Genomic DNA, 20,826 nt, shown 5'->3' on the forward strand with positions numbered 1-20,826 from the left:
AGTATAGGAGGGGTATATGCTATACATGTACAGTATAGGAGGGGTATTTGCTATACATGTACAGTATAGGAGGGGTATATGCTATACATGTACAGTATAGGAGGGGTATATGCTATACATGTACAGTATAGGAGGGGTATATGCTATGCATGTACAGTATAGGAGGGGTATATGCTATGCATGTACAGTATAGGAGGGGTATATGCTATATATGTACAGTATAGGAGGGGTATATGCTATATATGTACAGTATAGGAGGGGTATATGCTATATATGTACAGTATAGGGGGTATATGCTATATATGTACAGTATAAGAGGGGTATATGCTATATAGCTACAGTATAGGAGGGGTATATGCTATATATGTACAGTATAGGACGGGTACATGCTATATATGTACAGTATAGGAGGGGTATATGCTATATATGTACAGTATAGGAGGGGTATATGCTATATATGTACAGTATAGGAGGGGTATATGCTATACATGTACAGTATAGGAGGGGTATATGCTATATAGCTACAGTATAGGAGGGGTATATGCTATATATGTACAGTATAGGAGGCGTATATGCTATATATGTACAGTATAGGAGGTGTATATGCTATATATGTACAGTATACGAGGGGTATATGCTATATATGTACAGTATAGGAGGGGTATATGCTATATATGTACAGTATAGGAGGGGTATATGCTATATATGTACAGTATAGGAGGGATATATGCTATATATGTACAGTATAGGAGGGGTATATGCTATATATGTACAGTATATGAGGGGTATATGTTATATATGTACAGTATAGGAGGGTATATGATATATGTACAGTATAGGAGGGTATATGATATACATGTACAGTATAGGAGGGGTATTTGCTATACATGTACAGTATAGGAGGGGTATATGCTATACATGTACAGTATAGGAGGGGTATATGCTATACATGTACAGTATAGGAGGGGTATATGCTATACATGTACAGTATAGGAGGGGTATATGCTATACATGTACAGTATAGGAGGGGTATATGCTATACATGTACAGTATAGGAGGGGTATATGCTATATAGGTACAGTATAGGAGGGGTATATGCTATATAGGTACAGTATAGGAGGGGTATATGTTATATATGTACAGTATAGGAGGGGTATATGATATATGTACAGTATATGTGGGTTATATAATATATGTACAGTATAGGAGGGGTATATGCTATACATGTACAGTATAGGAGGGGTATATGCTATATATGTACAGTATAGGAGGGGTATATGCTATATATGTATAGTATAGGAGTGGTATATGCTATATATGTATAGTATAGGAGGGGTATATGCTATATATGTACAGTATAGGAGGGGTATATGCTATATAGGTACAGTATAGGAGGGGTATATGCTATATAGGTACAGTATAGGAGGGGTATATGCTATACAGGTACGGTATAGGAGGGGTATATGCTATATAGGTACAGTATAGGAGGGGTATATGCTATATAGCTACAGTATAGGAGGGGTATATGCTATATATGTACAGTATAGGAGGGGTATATGCTATATATGTACAGTATAGGAGGGGTATATGTTATATAGGTACAGTATAGGAGGGGTATATGCTATATATGTACAGTATAGGAGGGGTATATGCTATATGTGTACAGTATTGGAGGGATATATGCTATATATGCACAGTATAGGAGGGGTATATGCTATATATGTACAGTATAGGAGGGGTATATGCTATATAGGTACAGTATAGGAGGGGTATATGCTATACATGTACAGTATAGGAGGGGTATATGCTATATAGGTACAGTATAGGAGGGCTATATGATATATATGTACAGTAATATGCAGGGCCGGATTGGGACTGAAATTCGGCCCTGGCATTTGAAAGCACACAGTCCCACTTGCTGGCGTGGTGAATGTGAAATGTGCTCGTAGGTTATGAGAGGATGCGGTGAGTGCAGTGTTACTATAGATGATAAAGTCACGACTGTGCCGGGTATTAGCTGCTCTGAGACGTAATACCCAGCACAGCTGCTTCTAAAAGTACAAAGCTGGAAACCATAAAGGGGACACCGCGGCCCATTCAAACAGCTGATCGTCGGGACTGCTAAGACTCAGACCCCCACCGATCATTAATAACGGCCGATCCTAAGGTCACGTCGTTCATCTTCAAGTACCGGATAACCCCTTTTCTCAAAAAATGAGTTGAGAGCCCCCATTAATTACCTCTGGCGCTGTAAAATGCCGTACTGACAGTTGTTAACCACTTCCCGCATTCTCATGTAAATGTACGTCATGGGAAGGGTCTCTTTCATTGTGACATGTATGTGATGTGATCGCGTGGGCACAGAAGCGGCGCCCGCACAATCATCCAAACCCCCAATCTCACCCATTATAACTTCTTAAATGCCGCAGTAAATAGCGACCGCAGCATTTGAATGTTTTGACACAGGGAGGCAGCTCCTTCTGTCACCGATCGGCAGCCTCCAAACCAGATCGCCGGCCGCTGATAGGTTGCCATTGCAGCCGGGGGCCTAACAAAGGTACCCAGGCCTGCCCTGGCTATATAAGTCGTGCCAGAGGCATATCCCAATAGATTGCACTGACCGGCAATATACTGAGTATACCAAAGCATTACACCCGCGATCAGAAGATCGCATCGTCAAGACCGGTAAATAAAAAGATGAAAATTTTTTAAAAGGGAACAGTAAAAATAAAAGAAAAACATTTTTCCCATAAAAAGTGTTTTTTTTAGTGTAAAAGTTTTTTAAAGTACAGATACCCGGTATCACCGTGATCGTAACAACCCCCAAAAAAAGTTAACACATTCATTAAACTGCATGGTGAACAGCGTAGAAAAAAAACACACAAAAAAGGGCAAAAATTGTTGTTTTTTTCATTCCCCCCAGAAAAACGTAATAAAAGTTAATCAATAAGTCCCATGACCCAAAAATAGCAGGGATTTAAAGGACACCTTGTCCCGCAAAAAAAACAAGCCCCCATATGGCTACACTGATGGAAAAAGAAAAAAAAGTTATGGCTCCTGGAAAGCATCAATGCAAAAACAAACCCTGCTCGTTTAACCCTTTCAGGGTGCAGCCATTTTTGGGATTTTCTTTTTCACTTTTTCCGCCCGACTTTCCAAAAGCCAGAACGGTTTTATCCCTCCGTTGATATAGCCCTACGAAGGATGGTTTTTTGTTCGGGACGAGTTGTCGTTTTTTACAGCACCATTTGGGAAACTGGATCTCAATCTTTTGAAGGGTTGCCGATGATCTGGCCGGGGATTCCCCTCCTAGAGAAAGCCCTGAGGTCGCTGTCCATATATGGATATTGACGTCAGTGGCTCCTCCTGGAGTGGAATCCCCGGCCAGAGTCCGCAACGGGGATTCGCTCAAGGAATAGCCACTGATGGCACTGTCCATATATGGACAGTGACCCCAGGGCTTTCCTCTAGGAGCGGAATCCCCAGCTTATGCCCTGGCTGGGGACTCCGCTCCTAGAGGGAGTCCCAATGGTACTATCTACAGGACGGGAGTAGCTCTATCTACAGCAGGTGGCACTAACAACATGGAAACTGTGGCACTATATAGGGACACTCTACATGGGCACTGTGGTACTATTGAGAAGGCACTGGCACTTTATATATGGGTACTGGCACTAGGGGCACAATATTGTATAGGGCAGCTATGGGGACATTATGCTTTAGGGGGCTATAAGCTGTATGGGGCAGCTATGGGTGCATTATACTGTATGGGGGCATCTGTGTGGGCATTTTACTGCATGGAGCAGCTATGGGGCATTATACTGTATGGTGGCAGCTAGAGGGCATTATACTGTATGGTGGCAGCTAGAGGGCATTATACTGTATGGTGGCAGCTAGAGGGCATTATACTGTATGGTGGCAGCTATGGGTGCATTATACTGTATGGTGGCAGCTATGGGTGCATTATACTGTATGGGGGCATTTTACTGCATGGAGGCAGCTAGAGGGCATTATACTGTATGGTGGCAGCTAAAGGGCATTATACTGTATGGTGGCAGCTAAAGGGCATTATACTGTATGGTGGCAGCTATGGGTGCATTATACTGTATGGTGGCAGCTATGGGTGCATTATACTGTATGGGGGCATTTTACTGCATGGAGGCAGCTAGAGGGCATTATACTGTATGGTGGCAGCTAAAGGGCATTATACTGTATGGTGGCAGCTAAAGGGCATTATACTGTGTGGGGGCAGCTAGAGGGCATTATACTGTGTAGTGGCAGCTAGAGGGCATTATACTGTGTTGGGGCAGCTAGAGGGCATTATACTGTGTAGGGGCAGCTAGAGGGCATTATACTGTGTAGGGGCAGCTAGAGGGCATTATACTGTGTGGGGGCAGCTATGGGTGCATTATACTGTGTGGGGGCAGCTATGGGGGCATTATACTGTGTAGGGGCAGCTAGAGGGCATTATACGGTGTGGGGGCAGCTATGGGTGCATTATACTGTGTAGGGGCAGCTAGAGGGCATTATACGGTGTGGGGGCAGCTATGGGTGCATTATACTGTGTAGGGGCAGCTAGAGGGCATTATACTGTGTAGGGGCAGCTATTTGGCATTATACTGTGTAGGGGCAGCTAGAGGGCATTATACTGTGTGGGGGCAGCTATGGGTGCATTATACTGTGTGGGGGCAGCTATAGGGCATTATACTGTATGGTGGCAGCTAGAGGGCATTATACTGTATGGTGGCAGCTATGGGTGCATTATACTGTATGGGGGCATTTTACTGCATGGAGGCAGCTAGAGGGCATTATACTGTATGGTGGCAGCTAGAAGGCATTATACTGTGTAGGGGCAGCTAGAGGGCATTATACTGTGTAGGGGCAGCTAGAGGGCATTATACTGTGTAGGGGCAGCTATTTGGCATTATACTGTGTAGGGGCAGCTAGAGGGCATTATACTGTGTAGGGGCAGCTATGGGGGCATTATACTGTGTAGGGGCAGCTAGAGGGCATTATACTGTGTGGGGGCAGCTATTTGGCATTATACTGTGTAGGGGCAGCTAGAGGGCATTATACTGTGTGGGGGCAGCTATGGGTGCATTATACTGTGTGGGGGCAGCTATGGGTGCATTATACTGTGTGGGGGCAGCTATGGGTGCATTATACTGTGTAGGGGCAGCTAGAGGGCATTATACTGTGTAGGGGCAGCTAGAGGGCATTATACTGTGTAGGGGCAGCTATTTGGCATTATACTGTGTAGGGGCAGCTAGAGGGCATTATACTGTGTAGGGCAGCTATTTGGCATTATACTGTGTGGAGGCAGCTATGGGTGCATTATACTGTGTGGGGGCAGCTATTTGGCATTATACTGTGTAGGGGCAGCTAGAGGGCATTATACTGTGTGGGGGCAGCTATTTGGCATTATACTGTGTAGGGGCAGCTAGAGGGCATTATACTGTGTAGGGGCAGCTATTTGGCATTATACTGTGTGGGGGCAGCTATTTGGCATTATACTGTGTGGGGGCAGCTATTTGGCATTATACTGTGTGGAGGCAGCTATGAGGGCATTATACTGTGTGGGGGCAGCTATTTGGCATTATACTGTGTGGAGGCAGCTATGAGGGCATTATACTGTGTGGAGGCAGCTATGAGGGCATTATACTGTGTAGTGGCAGCTATTTGGCATTATACTGTGTGGAGGCAGCTATGAGGGCATTATACTGTGTAGGGGCAGCTATTTGGCATTATACTGTGTAGTGGCAGCTATTTGGCATTATACTGTGTGGGGGAAGCTATGAGGGCATTATACTGTGTGGGGGCAGCTATTTGGCATTATACTGTGTGGAGGCAGCTATGAGGGCATTATACTGTGTGGAGGCAGTTATGGGGACATTATACTGTGTGGAGGCAGCTATGGGGGCATTATACTGTGGAGGCAGCTATGGGGACATTATACTGTGTGGGGGCAGCTATGGGGACATTATACTGTGTGGGGGCAGCTGTGGGGGCATTATACTGTGTGGGGGCAGCTATGGGGGCAGTATACTGTGTGGAGGGCAGTTATGGGGGGCATTATACTGTGTGCAGGCAGCTATGGGGGCATTATACTGTGGAGGCAGCTATGGGGACATTATACTGTGTGGGGGCAGCTATGGGGACATTATACTGTGTGGGGGCAGCTGTGGGGGCATTATACTGTGTGGGGGCAGCTATTTGGCATTATACTGTGTGGAGGGTAGCTGTGGGGGCATTATACTGTGTGGAGGCAGCTATGAGGGCATTATACTGTGTGGGGGCAGCTATGGGGGCATTATACTGTGTAGGGGCAGCTAGAGGGCATTATACTGTGTAGGGGCAGCTAGAGGGCATTATACTGTGTAGGGGCAGCTATGGGTGCATTATACTGTGTAGGGGCAGCTAGAGGGCATTATACTGTGTAGGGGCAGCTATGGGTGCATTATACTGTGTAGGGGCAGCTAGAGGGCATTAGACTGTGTAGGGGCAGCTATGGGTGCATTATACTGTGTAGGGGCAGCTAGAGGGCATTATACTGTGTAGGGGCAGCTATGGGTGCATTATACTGTGTAGGGGCAGCTAGAGGGCATTATACTGTGTAGGGGCAGCTATTTGGCATTATACTGTGTAGGGGCAGCTATGGGTGCATTATACTGTGTAGGGGCAGCTAGAGGGCATTATACTGTGTAGGGGCAGCTATGGGTGCATTATACTGTGTAGGGGCAGCTAGAGGGCATTATACTGTGTAGGGGCAGCTATGGGTGCATTATACTGTGTAGGGGCAGCTAGAGGGCATTATACTGTGTAGGGGCAGCTATGGGTGCATTATACTGTGTAGGGGCAGCTATGGGTGCATTATACTGTGTAGGGGCAGCTAGATACCTGCCGGCGCGCTGATACCTGCGGAGCGCGGGACACAACACGTGACATGACGGGGCCGGGAGGTTTGAACAGGTGAGTCCCCCCCCCCATAGCAGCGCACAGGCTGTACAGCCCAGCCAATCAGCATGGCTCTCACTGACAGGCTGCGCACTATAAGAAGTGGCCCGTGTGCCGCCCGTGGAGGGGCAATATGTCAGGGGCTGCCGCCGGGGAGAAGGAGGGAGGCGACGGCGGCAGCCCGCTACATACACCGCAGTCCGGCCCTGGTAATATGATATATGTATACGAGGTGTTAGTATAGAGGCTCCGGACACGGTTCTGGGTGCGGTCGCCGCATATTCCCCGTTGTTCTCCATCACTCACCCCGGCACATGGAGAAGACACCGAGCAACAGCAGGAGCGCGACCCCGGACGCCATCATCCGCATGATGTCACCGGCTCCCGGGGCAGAAGAGAAAACCGCAGAGACCGGGAACCCGCAGACCAGAGGAGAAGGAAGGAGCGGAACAGAAAGTGAAACTAAAACGTCCTGTCCTCATACCCCGGATATATTATATATACACTATATACTGCCCTCATACCCCGGATATATTATATATACACTATATACTGCCCTCATACCCCGGATGTATTATATATATACACTATATACTGTCCTCATACCCCGGATGTATTATATATACACTATATACTGTCCTCATACCCCGGATATATTATATATACACTATATACTGTCATCATACCCCGGATATATTATATATACACTATATACTGCCCTCATACCCCGGATGTATTATATATATACACTATATACTGTCCTCATACCCCGGATGTATTATATATACACTATATACTGTCCTCATACCCCGGATATATTATATATACACTATATACTGCCCTCATACCCCGGATATATTATATATACACTATATACTGCCCTCATACCCCGGATGTATTATATATATACACTATATACTGCCCTCATACCCCGGATATATTATATATACACTATATACTGCCCTCATACCCCGGATATATTATATATACACTATATACTGCCCTCATACCCCGGATATATTACATATACACTATATACTGTCCTCATACCCCGGATATATTACATATACACACTATATACTGTCCTCATACCCCGGATATATTATATATACACTATATACTGCCCTCATACCCCGGATATATTATATATACACTATATACTGCCCTCATACCCCGGATATATTATATATACACTATATACTGACCACGGATATATTATATATACACACTATATACTGTCCTCATACCCCGGATATATTACATATACACACTATATACTGTCCTCATACCCCGGATATATTATATATACACTATATACTGCCCTCATACCCCGGATATATTATATATACACTATATACTGCCCTCATACCCCGGATGTATTATATATACACTATATACTGACCACGGATATATTATATATACACACTATATACTGTCCTCATACCCCGGATATATTATATATACACTATATACTGTCCTCATACCCCGGATGTATTACATATACACACTATATACTGTCCTCATACCCCGGATATATTATATATACACACTATATACTGTCCTCATACCCCGGATATATTATATATACACACTATATACTGTCACCATACCCCGGATGTGTTATATATACACACTATATACTGTTCTCATACCCCGGATATATTATATATACACTATATACTGCCCTCATACCCCGGATATATTATATATACACACTATATACTGTCCTCATACCCCGGATGTATTATATATACACTATATACTGACCACGGATATATTATATATACACACTATATACTGTCCTCATACCCCGGATATATTATATATACACTATATACTGTCCTCATACCCCGGATATATTATATATACACTATATACTGCCCTCATACCCCGGATATATTATATATACACTATATACTGTCCTCATACCCCGGATATATTATATATACACTATATACTGTCATCATACCCCGGATGTATTATATATATACACTATATACTGCCCTCATACCCCGGATATATAATATATACACTATATACTGCCCTCATACCCCGGATATATAATATATACACTATATACTGCCCTCATACCCCGGATATATTATATATACACTATATACTGCCCTCATACCCCGGATATATAATATATACACTATATACTGCCCTCATACCCCGGATATATTATATATACACTATATACTGCCCTCATACCCCGGATATATTATATATACACTATATACTGCCCTCATACCCCAGATATATAATATATACACTATATACTGTCATCATACCCCGGATATATTACATATACACTATATACTGTCCTCATACCCCGGATATATTATATATACACACTATATACTGTCATCATACCCCGGATGTATTATATACACACTATATACTGTCCTCATACCCCGGATATATTATATATACACACTATATACTGTCCTCATACCCCGTATATATTATATATACACTATATACTGCCCTCATACCCCGGATATATAATATATACACTATATACTGTCATCATACCCCGGATATATTATATACACTATATACTGTCCTCATACCCCGGATATATTATATATACACTATATACTGTCCTCATACCCCGGATGTATTATATATACACTATATACTGTCCTCATACCCCGGATATATAATATATACACTATATACTGTCATCATACCCCGGATATATTACATATACACTATATACTGTCATCATACCCCGGATGTATTATATACACACTATATACTGTCCTCATACCCCGGATATATTATATATACACACTATATACTGTTCTCATACCCCGGATGTATTATATATACACTATATACTGCCCTCATACCCCGGATATATAATATATACACTATATACTGTCCTCATACCCCGGATGTATTATATATACACTATATACTGTCATCATACCCCGGATATATTATATATACACTATATACTGTCCTCATACCCCGGATATATTATATATACACTATATACTGTCCTCATACCCCGGATATATTATATATACACTATATACTGTCCTCATACCCCGGATATATTATATATACACTATATACTGTCCTCATACCCCGGATGTATTATATATACACTATATACTGTCCTCATACCCCGGATATATTATATATACACTATATACTGTCCTCATACCCCGGATATATTATATATACACTATATACTGTCCTCATACCCCGGATATATTATATATACACTATATACTGTCCTCATACCCCGGATGTATTATATATACACTATATACTGTCATCATACCCCGGATATATTATATACACTATATACTGTCCTCATACCCCGGATATATTATATATACACTATATACTGTCCTCATACCCCGGATGTATTATATATACACTATATACTGTCCTCATACCCCGGATATATAATATATACACTATATACTGTCATCATACCCCGGATATATTACATATACACTATATACTGTCATCATACCCCGGATATATTACATATACACTATATACTGTCCTCATACCCCGGATGTATTACATATACACTATATACTGTCATCATACCCCGGATATATTATATACACTATATACTGTCATCATACCCCGGATATATTATATATACACTATATACTGCCCTCATACCTCGGATATATAATATATACACTATATACTGTCATCATACCCCGGATATATTATATATACACTATATACTGTCCTCATACCCTGGATGTATTATATATACACACTATATACTGCCCTCATACCCCGGATATATTATATATACACTATATACTGTCCTCATACCCTGGATGTATTATATATACACACTATATACTGCCCTCATACCCCGGATATATTATATACACTATATACTGTCCTCATACCCCGGATATATTATATATACACTATATACTGTCCTCATACCCCGGATGTATTATATATACACTATATACTGCCCTCATACCCCGGATATATAATATATACACTATATACTGTCATCATACCCCGGATATATTATATACACTATATACTGTCCTCATACCCCGGATATATTATATATACACTATATACTGTCCTCATACCCCGGATGTATTATATATACACTATATACTGTCCTCATACCCCGGATATATAATATATACACAATATACTGTCCTCATACCCCGGATATATTATATACACACTATATACTGTCCTCATACCCCGGATATATTATATATACACTATATACTGTCCTCATACCCCGGATATATTATATATACACTATATACTGTCATCATACCCCGGATATATTACATATACACTATATACTGTCCTCATACCCCGGATATATTATATATACACACTATATACTGTCATCATACCCCGGATGTATTATATATACACTATATACTGTCATCATACCCCGGATATATTATATATACACTATATACTGCCCTCATACCCCGGATATATTATATATACACTATATACTGTCCTCATACCCCGGATGTATTATATATACACTATATACTGTCCTCATACCCCGGATATATTATATATACACTATATACTGTCCTCATACCCCGGATATATTATATATACACTATATACTGTCCTCATACCCCGGATATATTATATATACACTATATACTGCCCTCATACCCCGGATATATTATATAGACACTATATACTGTCCTCATACCCCGGATGTATTATATATACACTATATACTGTCATCATACCCCGGATATATTACATATACACTATATACTGTCCTCATACCCCGGATGTATTTTATATACACTATATACAGTCCTCATACCCCGGATATATTATATATACACTATATACTGCCCTCATACCCCGGATATATTATATATACACTATATACTGCCCTCATACCCCGGATATATTATATATACACTATATACTGTCCTCATACCCCGGATGTATTATATATACACTATATACTGTCCTCATACCCCGGATGTATTATATATACACTATATACTGTCCTCATACCCCGGATATATTACATATACACTATATACTGTCATCATACCCCGGATATATTACATATACACTATATACTGTCCTCATACCCCGGATATATTATATATACACTATATACTGTCATCATACCCCGGATGTATTATATATACACTATATACTGCCCTCATACCCCGGATATATTATATATACACTATATACTGTCCTCATACCCCGGATGTATTATATATACACTATATACTGCCCTCATACCCCGGATATATTATATATACACTATATACTGTCATCATACCCCGGATATATTACATATACACTATATACTGTCCTCATACCCCGGATATATTATATATACACTATATACTGTCATCATACCCCGGATATATTATATATACACTATATACTGTCCTCATACCCCGGATATATTATATATACACTATATACTGCCCTCATACCCCGGATATATTATATATACACTATATACTGTCATCATACCCCGGATATATTATATATACACTATATACTGCCCTCATACCCCGGATATATTATATATACACTATATACTGTCATCATACCCCGGATATATTATATATACACTATATACTGTCCTCATACCCCGGATGTATTATATATACACTATATACTGTCCTCATACCCCGGATATATTATATATACACTATATACTGTCCTCATACCCCGGATATATTATATATACACTATATACTGTCCACATACCCCGGATATATTACATATACACACTATATACTGTCCTCATACCCCGGATGTATTATATATACACTATATACTGTCCTCATACCCCGGATATATTATATATACACTATATACTGTCCTCATACCCCGGATATATTACATATACACTATATACTGTCCTCATACCCCGGATGTATTATATATACACTATATACTGTCCTCATACCCCGGATATATTATATATACACTATATACTGTCCTCATACCCCGGATATATTATATATACACTATATACTGTCCTCATACCCCGGATATATTATATATACACTATATACTGTCCTCATACCCTGGATGTATTATATATACACACTATATACTGCCCTCATACCCCGGATGTATTATATATACACTATATACTGTCCTCATACCCCGGATGTATTATATATATACACTATATACTGTCCTCATACCCCGGATATATTATATATACACTATATACTGTCCTCATACCCCGGATATATTACATATACACTATATACTGTCCTCATACCCCGGATGTATTATATATACACTATATACTGTCCTCATACCCCGGATATATTATATATACACTATATACTGTCCTCATACCCCGGATATATTATATATACACTATATACTGTCCTCATACCCCGGATATATTATACATACACTATATACTTCCCTCATACCCCGGATGTATTATATATATACACTATATACTGTCCTCATACCCCGGATATATTATATATACACTATATACTGTCCTCATACCCTGGATGTATTATATATACACTATATACTGTCATCATACCCCGGATGTATTATATATACACTATATACTGTCCTCATACCCCGGATATATTATATATACACTATATACTGTCATCATACCCCGGATGTATTATATATACACTATATACTGTCCTCATACCCCGGATATATTATATATACACTATATACTGTCCTCATACCCCGGATATATTATATATACACTATATACTGTCCTCATACCCCGGATATATTATATATACACTATATACTGCCCTCATACCCCGGATGTATTATATATATACACTATATACTGTCCTCATACCCCGGATATATTATATATACACTATATACTGTCCTCATACCCTGGATGTATTATATATACACTATATACTGTCATCATACCCCGGATGTATTATATATACACTATATACTGTCCTCATACCCCGGATATATTATATATACACTATATACTGTCATCATACCCCGGATGTATTATATATACACTATATACTGTCCTCATACCCCGGATATATTATATATACACTATATACTGTCCTCATACCCCGGATATATTATATATACACTATATACTGTCATCATACCCTGGATGTATTATATATACACTATATACTGTCATCATACCCCGGATGTATTATATATACACTATATACTGTCCTCATACCCCGGATATATTATATATACACTATATACTGTCATCATACCCCGGATGTATTATATATACACTATATACTGTCATCATACCCCGGATGTATTATATATACACTATATACTGTCCTCATACCCCGGATATATTATATATACACTATATACTGTCATCATACCCCGGATATATTATATATACACTATATACTGTCCTCATACCCCGGATATATTATATATACACTATATACTGTCATCATACCCCGGATATATTATATATACACTATATACTGTCCTCATACCCCGGATATATTATATATACACTATATACTGTCCTCATACCCCGGATGTATTATATATACACTATATACTGTCCTCATACCCCGGATATATTATATATACACTATATACTGTCCTCATACCCCGGATATATTATATATACACTATATACTGCCCTCATACCCCGGATGTATTATATATACACTATATACTGTCCTCATACCCCGGATATATTACATATACACTATATACTGTCCTGTCCTCATACCCCAGATATATATATATATACACTATATACTGTCCTCATAGCCCGGATATATTATATATACACTATATACTGTCCTCATACCCCGGATGTATTATATATACACTATATACTGCCCTCATACCCCGGATGTATTATATATACACTATATACTGTCCTCATACCCCGGATATATTACATATACACTATATACTGTCCTCATACCCCGGATATATTATATATACACTATATACTGTCCTCATACCCCGGATGTATTATATATACACTATATACTGTCCTCATACCCCGGATATATTATATATACACTATATACTGTCCTCATACCCCGGATGTATTATATATACACTATATACTGCCCTCATACCCCGGATGTATCATATATACACTATATACTGTCCTCATACCCCGGATATATTATATATACACTATATACTGTCCTCATACCCCGGATGTATTATATATACACTATATACTGTCATCATACCCCGGATGTATTATATACACACTATATACTGTCCTCATACCCCGGATATATTATATATATACTATATACTGTCCTCATACCCCGGATGTATTATATATACACTATATACTGTCCTCATACCCCGGATGTATTATATATACACTATATACTGTCCTCATACCCCGGATATATTATATATACACTATATACTGTCCTCATACCCCGGATATATTACATATACACTATATACTGTCCTCATACCCCGGATATATTATATATACACTATATACTGCCCTCATACCCCGGATATATTACATATACACTATATACTGTCCTCATACCCCGGATGTATTATATATACACTATATACTGTCCTCATACCCCGGATGTATTATATATACACTATATACTGCCCTCATACCCCGGATATATCATATATACACTATATACTGTCCTCATACCCCGGATATATTATATATACACTATATACTGTCCTCATACCCCGGATGTATTATATATACACTATATACTGTCATCATACCCCGGATATATTATATATACACTATATACTGTCCTCATACCACGGATATATTATATATACACTATATACTGTCCTCATACCCCGGATATATTATATATACACTATATACTGTCCTCATACCCCGGATATATTATATATACACTATATACTGTCCTCATACCCCGGATATATTACATATACACACTATATACTGTCATCATACCCCGGATGTATTATATATACACTATATACTGTCCTCATACCCCGGATATATTATATATACACTATATACTGTCATCATACCCCGGATGTATTATATATACACTATATACTGCCCTCATACCCCGGATATATTATATATACACTATATACTGTCCTCATACCCCGGATGTATTATATATACACTATATACTGTCCTCATACCCCGGATATATTATATATACACTATATACTGTCCTCATACCCCGGATATATTATATATACACTATATACTGCCCTCATACCCCGGATATATTACATATACACTATATACTGTCCTCATACCCCGGATATATTATATATACACTAGAAAAAGAGACTGGAAGCAGCACTCAGCAAAAAAAATGTGAATTTATTCACCCAACACAGCAACGTTTCACTTCCTCCATGGAAGCATTTTCAAGCAATGAATGAAAACCACACATTGACATATATAGACAGAGCCACAGCCCAATTAACAGGTGTAATGAATCGTAGTAGTTATACAATGTATCAAAAAATACGATATATTATAAAAGTGTAGCAAAAAGTATAGTACAGAAACATATGAGTCAATCACTGACATTTAGATGTAGATAATCACAACTGTATTAAGTGACATGTATGTGCATATAATAGTGAAAACATATTAATTACAGATTAATCAACAATCACAGTATGATACACAGAAGCTGGCACTCACCAATCTAGGTAAACAAGGACCATCTGTCCACGAGAAGTCAGTGAAAAAAGAAAAAAGAAAAAGAATTCCGGCGCCATAATCGCCATATTGCGCATGCCCCAACTCACACCGTCTATTGGCTGCTGCCAACACGTGCAAAACAAAGCACTATGACCCTGTACATCGCAGTCTGATTACAACATCATAGAGGGGCCGCAGTCCCGCGCAGGCGCAATGCGATAAAACGCTTTAGCCACGCCATAGTGAAAACTGGAAAACTTGCCAGTAATGCGATACCATTCTCGGGATGTATGCGCAGCAATGGCTGAAAAAGAACCCTGCACGGAGAGATATATATCACATCAGTATTCACAAAATATGTGGTAAGAATGTAGGTAGATAAAGATAGTAAATAACATCACAATGAAGTTTTATTAAAACCCAAAAGACAAGGTATCCCCCAAATGAATCAATCAAGGGAATACCGTCATATGAAGAATCTCGACATGCAAATATGTCAGATCCTCATCCCGGATACATTTTAGGTTACTTCGTGTTTCAAGTTATGAGAAAAAAAAAAAAAAAAAAAAAGAGCTTATTCCCCTATCAACTACCCCCCTATTAATTCTGGTACACAATATATATCATCCGTGCAGGTCAGCGCTGTAGCATCTTCTACACAGTAGAGACCTTTCTTGAAACTCTTGAACATTCTCGTAGGCAGAATAAAGTACAAAACATATAAAAGTAGCCTTCCTAATACCAGTTGGTAAGTGTCCTTCAGTGTTAATCTCAACATCTCAAAGTCTTCAATCTACAAGACAAAAGAGAATCAAATTAGTAAACACATTAAAATCAATTTATAATATAATTACTCCTATTCCATACATCAAAAATATAAAAATTTTCAGAGTAACAACTAAATAATGAATGGTACCATCAGGCAAGAGAACCCCAGGGTCCACAAAAGTACATCAAACAAATGCCCTAAAAAGAGAAGGACAGACATCCAAAAATTTAACCACATCCAAAAATTCTAACTGTACACATACAATCAGCGTTTGAATACATTCAAAGGATAATCCATGTTAAGACCATTGGGATGAAGGGAGTTAAGTTTATGAATCCATTGAACCTCCCGTTGTTTGAGGACCAGTTCCCTATTGCCCCCACGTTTAAGGGGGGGAACCCTATCAATAATACAGAATCTAAGCTGTTGCACGCTATGTCCCAACTCTACGAAGTGTCTAGGTACAGGAAGTTCAACTTTCTTCGTCCGAATGCTAGATTTATGGTTATTCAGTCGCAACCTGCATTCAGTTGTAGTTTCACCCACATAAATCAGATTACACGGGCATTGTAAAATGTAAATGACAAAATCACTTCGACATGTGTAATGTGAAGTGATTCTGTACGCTCTACCAGTGGTGGGATGTATGAAAGAACTACCCTTTAACATGATAGCGCAACTGTCACACGACAGACAAGGGAAACACCCATGGCGTGTCACATCATGTAGTCCACCTCTAGCCCGACTGTTAACTGCACAGACATCTGTCTTCACAAGTTTATCCCTCAAGTTCCGAGGTCTTCTATATGAGAAGAGGGGGGGTGACTGAAATTCTACCACTCCATCATAGTAATTGGACAAAATCCTCCAATGTCTCCTAATGATGCCTGCAACATTAGAACTATAGATACTGAATGTAGAGGTCATAGGGAATCTGACAGCAGTCTGTCGATCCCTCCTACTATCCTGTCTCAATTGGATCCTATCAGTTTGTTGTACTCTCTGGATATGTTTTTTTAAAAGTCTATCCGGGTAACCTCTGTCCAGAAATTTACCCACCATCATGTCCAGTTTGTGGTCCAGGCATGTAGGGTCATCAACTATCCGTTTAACCCTCAATAGTTGGCTATATGGTAGAGACCTGATCATCCCCCTCGGGTGGTGACTGTTAAAACTCAATAGGTTATTACAATCTGTTTCCTTGACATACAGATCCGTCATAAGTTTGGAGTCCTGAATATAAACCCTAGTGTCTAAAAATTGGATACTAGTGTCAGACATTACCATGGTAAATTTAATATCAGAATCAATATCATTGAGATATTCAAAAAACCCATTGAGACCAAGCAGGTCACCCGTCCAAATAAGGAAGACGTCATCTATGTAACGCCACCACCCAAGTACCGAGGTAAAGTGGTGGGATACATAGATCGACGTCTCCTCTAGGTCAGCCATCACAATGTTGGCGTACGTAGGGGCCACATTTGACCCCATAGCCGTACCACGGAGTTGCATAAAAAACTCGTTGTTGAAGAGAAAATAGTTACAGGTTAGAACTATATCAAGGAGACCCATCAGGAATTCCCTGCATTCACCGGAGAACTCAGTGTTTCTCAGTGCTTTGTCCACACTGTTCATACCCCTCACATGAGTGATAGAGGTGTATAAACTAGTCACATCAAATGAGACCAACCGGGCCCCATTAGGAACATTGATGTCACTGATTTTATTCAGGAAGTCCGACGTGTCCCTAATGTAAGATCTAGCAGACACGGCGAACTTCCTCAAAATCTTGTCAAGAAAGACTGCAAGAGGGCAGAGCAACGAATCCCTGCCCGAAACAATGGGTCTCCCAGGGGGATTAGTAATACTCTTGTGTATTTTAGGTAGACAGTATAGTATGGGTGTTATTGGATAAAGTGGTGTTAAGTAAGTATACAGATCTCTGTCAATCATATCATTAGCAAAAGCATTGTCAACCAGTACTCTAATACGTTTCTGAATGTCCCTCACAGGGTCAATCGAGATTCTCCTATAGACCTCTATATCATTGAGTTGTCTATAGACTTCATTTAGGTACAGGGTTCGGTCCATAATGACAACCGCACCCCCTTTATCCGCGGGTTTAATAATGAGGTCATCATTACGGACCAATTTATCCAAAGCTACTTTCTCTTTAATGGACAAATTGTGTCGGGTATGCATAGATATACCAGAGCAACATTCCTGTTTAAATTCTGAAACATCTTTAAGCACTGATGCAATAAACGTTTCAACCACCTGCAAACATGCAGGGGGCTGGAAGTTGCTCCTATTGGACAAACCCCAATGTTTGAGGCATAGTTCTATATCTGGCCCTGGATTACTATTCATCACCGGAATAGGCTGTTGGGAAAACCAAGTCTTCATCCTGACTGACCTGAAAAAATTATTCAGGTCAATATCAAGTTGCAGCCAATCCATGTTTTGAATAGGGCAGAACGATAACCCCTTATGCAAAACCGACAATTCATCAACAGATAAAGTATAATCAGAAACATTTACCACTAATTGGTGGTCACAGGAGACCTCTTTTTCACTTGTGCCGTCGATCTTAGCTGTTTGATATTCTTGCTTCTTACATCCCCGCCTGTATTTTCTGCCACCTCTCCTTGTACAAGCTGACTTTGCTCTGGTACGCTGGTTGCTTCCCCTAAAAAATCAACCGTAGGGGAGTCCCTATTTCTTTGAAATCTTCCTTTTGTGTCCTTCCAAATGGGCCTCTTCTGTTGTATTGGTTGTTCCTTCTTCCAGTTGTAGATCTTGCCTGAAGCATAGTCGTCTCTGTCACGAAACCACTTATGTCGTTTTATCTCCTCCTGTTCACGTTGAAACTTTAGTAGAATACCTTGGAATTTCTCCTGATAACCAGAAAGTTCATCACCTTCCATGACCGTCCGTAATTTTTCCTCTAATTCAGCCTTCTTGAATCCACACTTCTCAATCTCCTTCTGAAGAAATTCAATGTTGAGTAGAATTACATCCAAGGCATATTTGTTGGATAAGCCCTCCAGGCTCATGCAGAAATCCACGTTATTTGGGAACAGGTTGGGCTTCAAATGAGATCTTAATCCACGTGGGATGATTTGGTGCCTGTAGTATTCGCCCAAAATAGACAGATGTAGCCGCAGGTTAATATATCTCCTTGACTCAAATTCAAAGCATCGTTTGATGTCAACCTTAGCTGGAATCCCCAGGAAGGTCCCATCTCCCAATGAACCATTCAAAATCCTGTTCACATCCTCTGTGGTGTAGGAAAAAAGGTTGGGTGAAGTATTCAGAGCCCCAGTCGGCTCCATGTTGTAGTATACACGTGCTAAAGCCTCCTCGTCACACAATATATACACTATATACTGTCATCATACCCCGGATATATTACATATACACTATATACTGTCCTCATACCCCGGATATATTATATATACACTATATACTG

At 39.8% G+C, this 20,826-nt stretch overlaps 1 protein-coding gene across 4 annotated transcripts in view; it reads right to left on the reverse strand.

The window, feature by feature from the left end:
- CD58 (CD58 molecule) overlaps nt 1–7,428 on the reverse strand; it is an 84,776-nt gene extending 77,348 nt beyond the window's left edge. For all 4 annotated transcript variants that reach the window (XM_075854736.1, XM_075854735.1, XM_075854734.1 and 1 more), the window contains exon 1: nt 7,261–7,428. In XM_075854736.1, the coding sequence (XP_075710851.1) occupies nt 7,261–7,324 (64 nt within the window). In that variant the 5' untranslated portion in view covers nt 7,325–7,428. The remainder of the gene's footprint in view (nt 1–7,260) is intronic.
- Nucleotides 7,429–20,826: the final 13,398 nt, after the last annotated feature.

The sequence above is a fragment of the Rhinoderma darwinii genome, chromosome 2 (genome assembly GCF_050947455.1).
Source record: "Rhinoderma darwinii isolate aRhiDar2 chromosome 2, aRhiDar2.hap1, whole genome shotgun sequence".
NCBI classification, from domain to species: domain Eukaryota; kingdom Metazoa; phylum Chordata; class Amphibia; order Anura; family Rhinodermatidae; genus Rhinoderma; species Rhinoderma darwinii.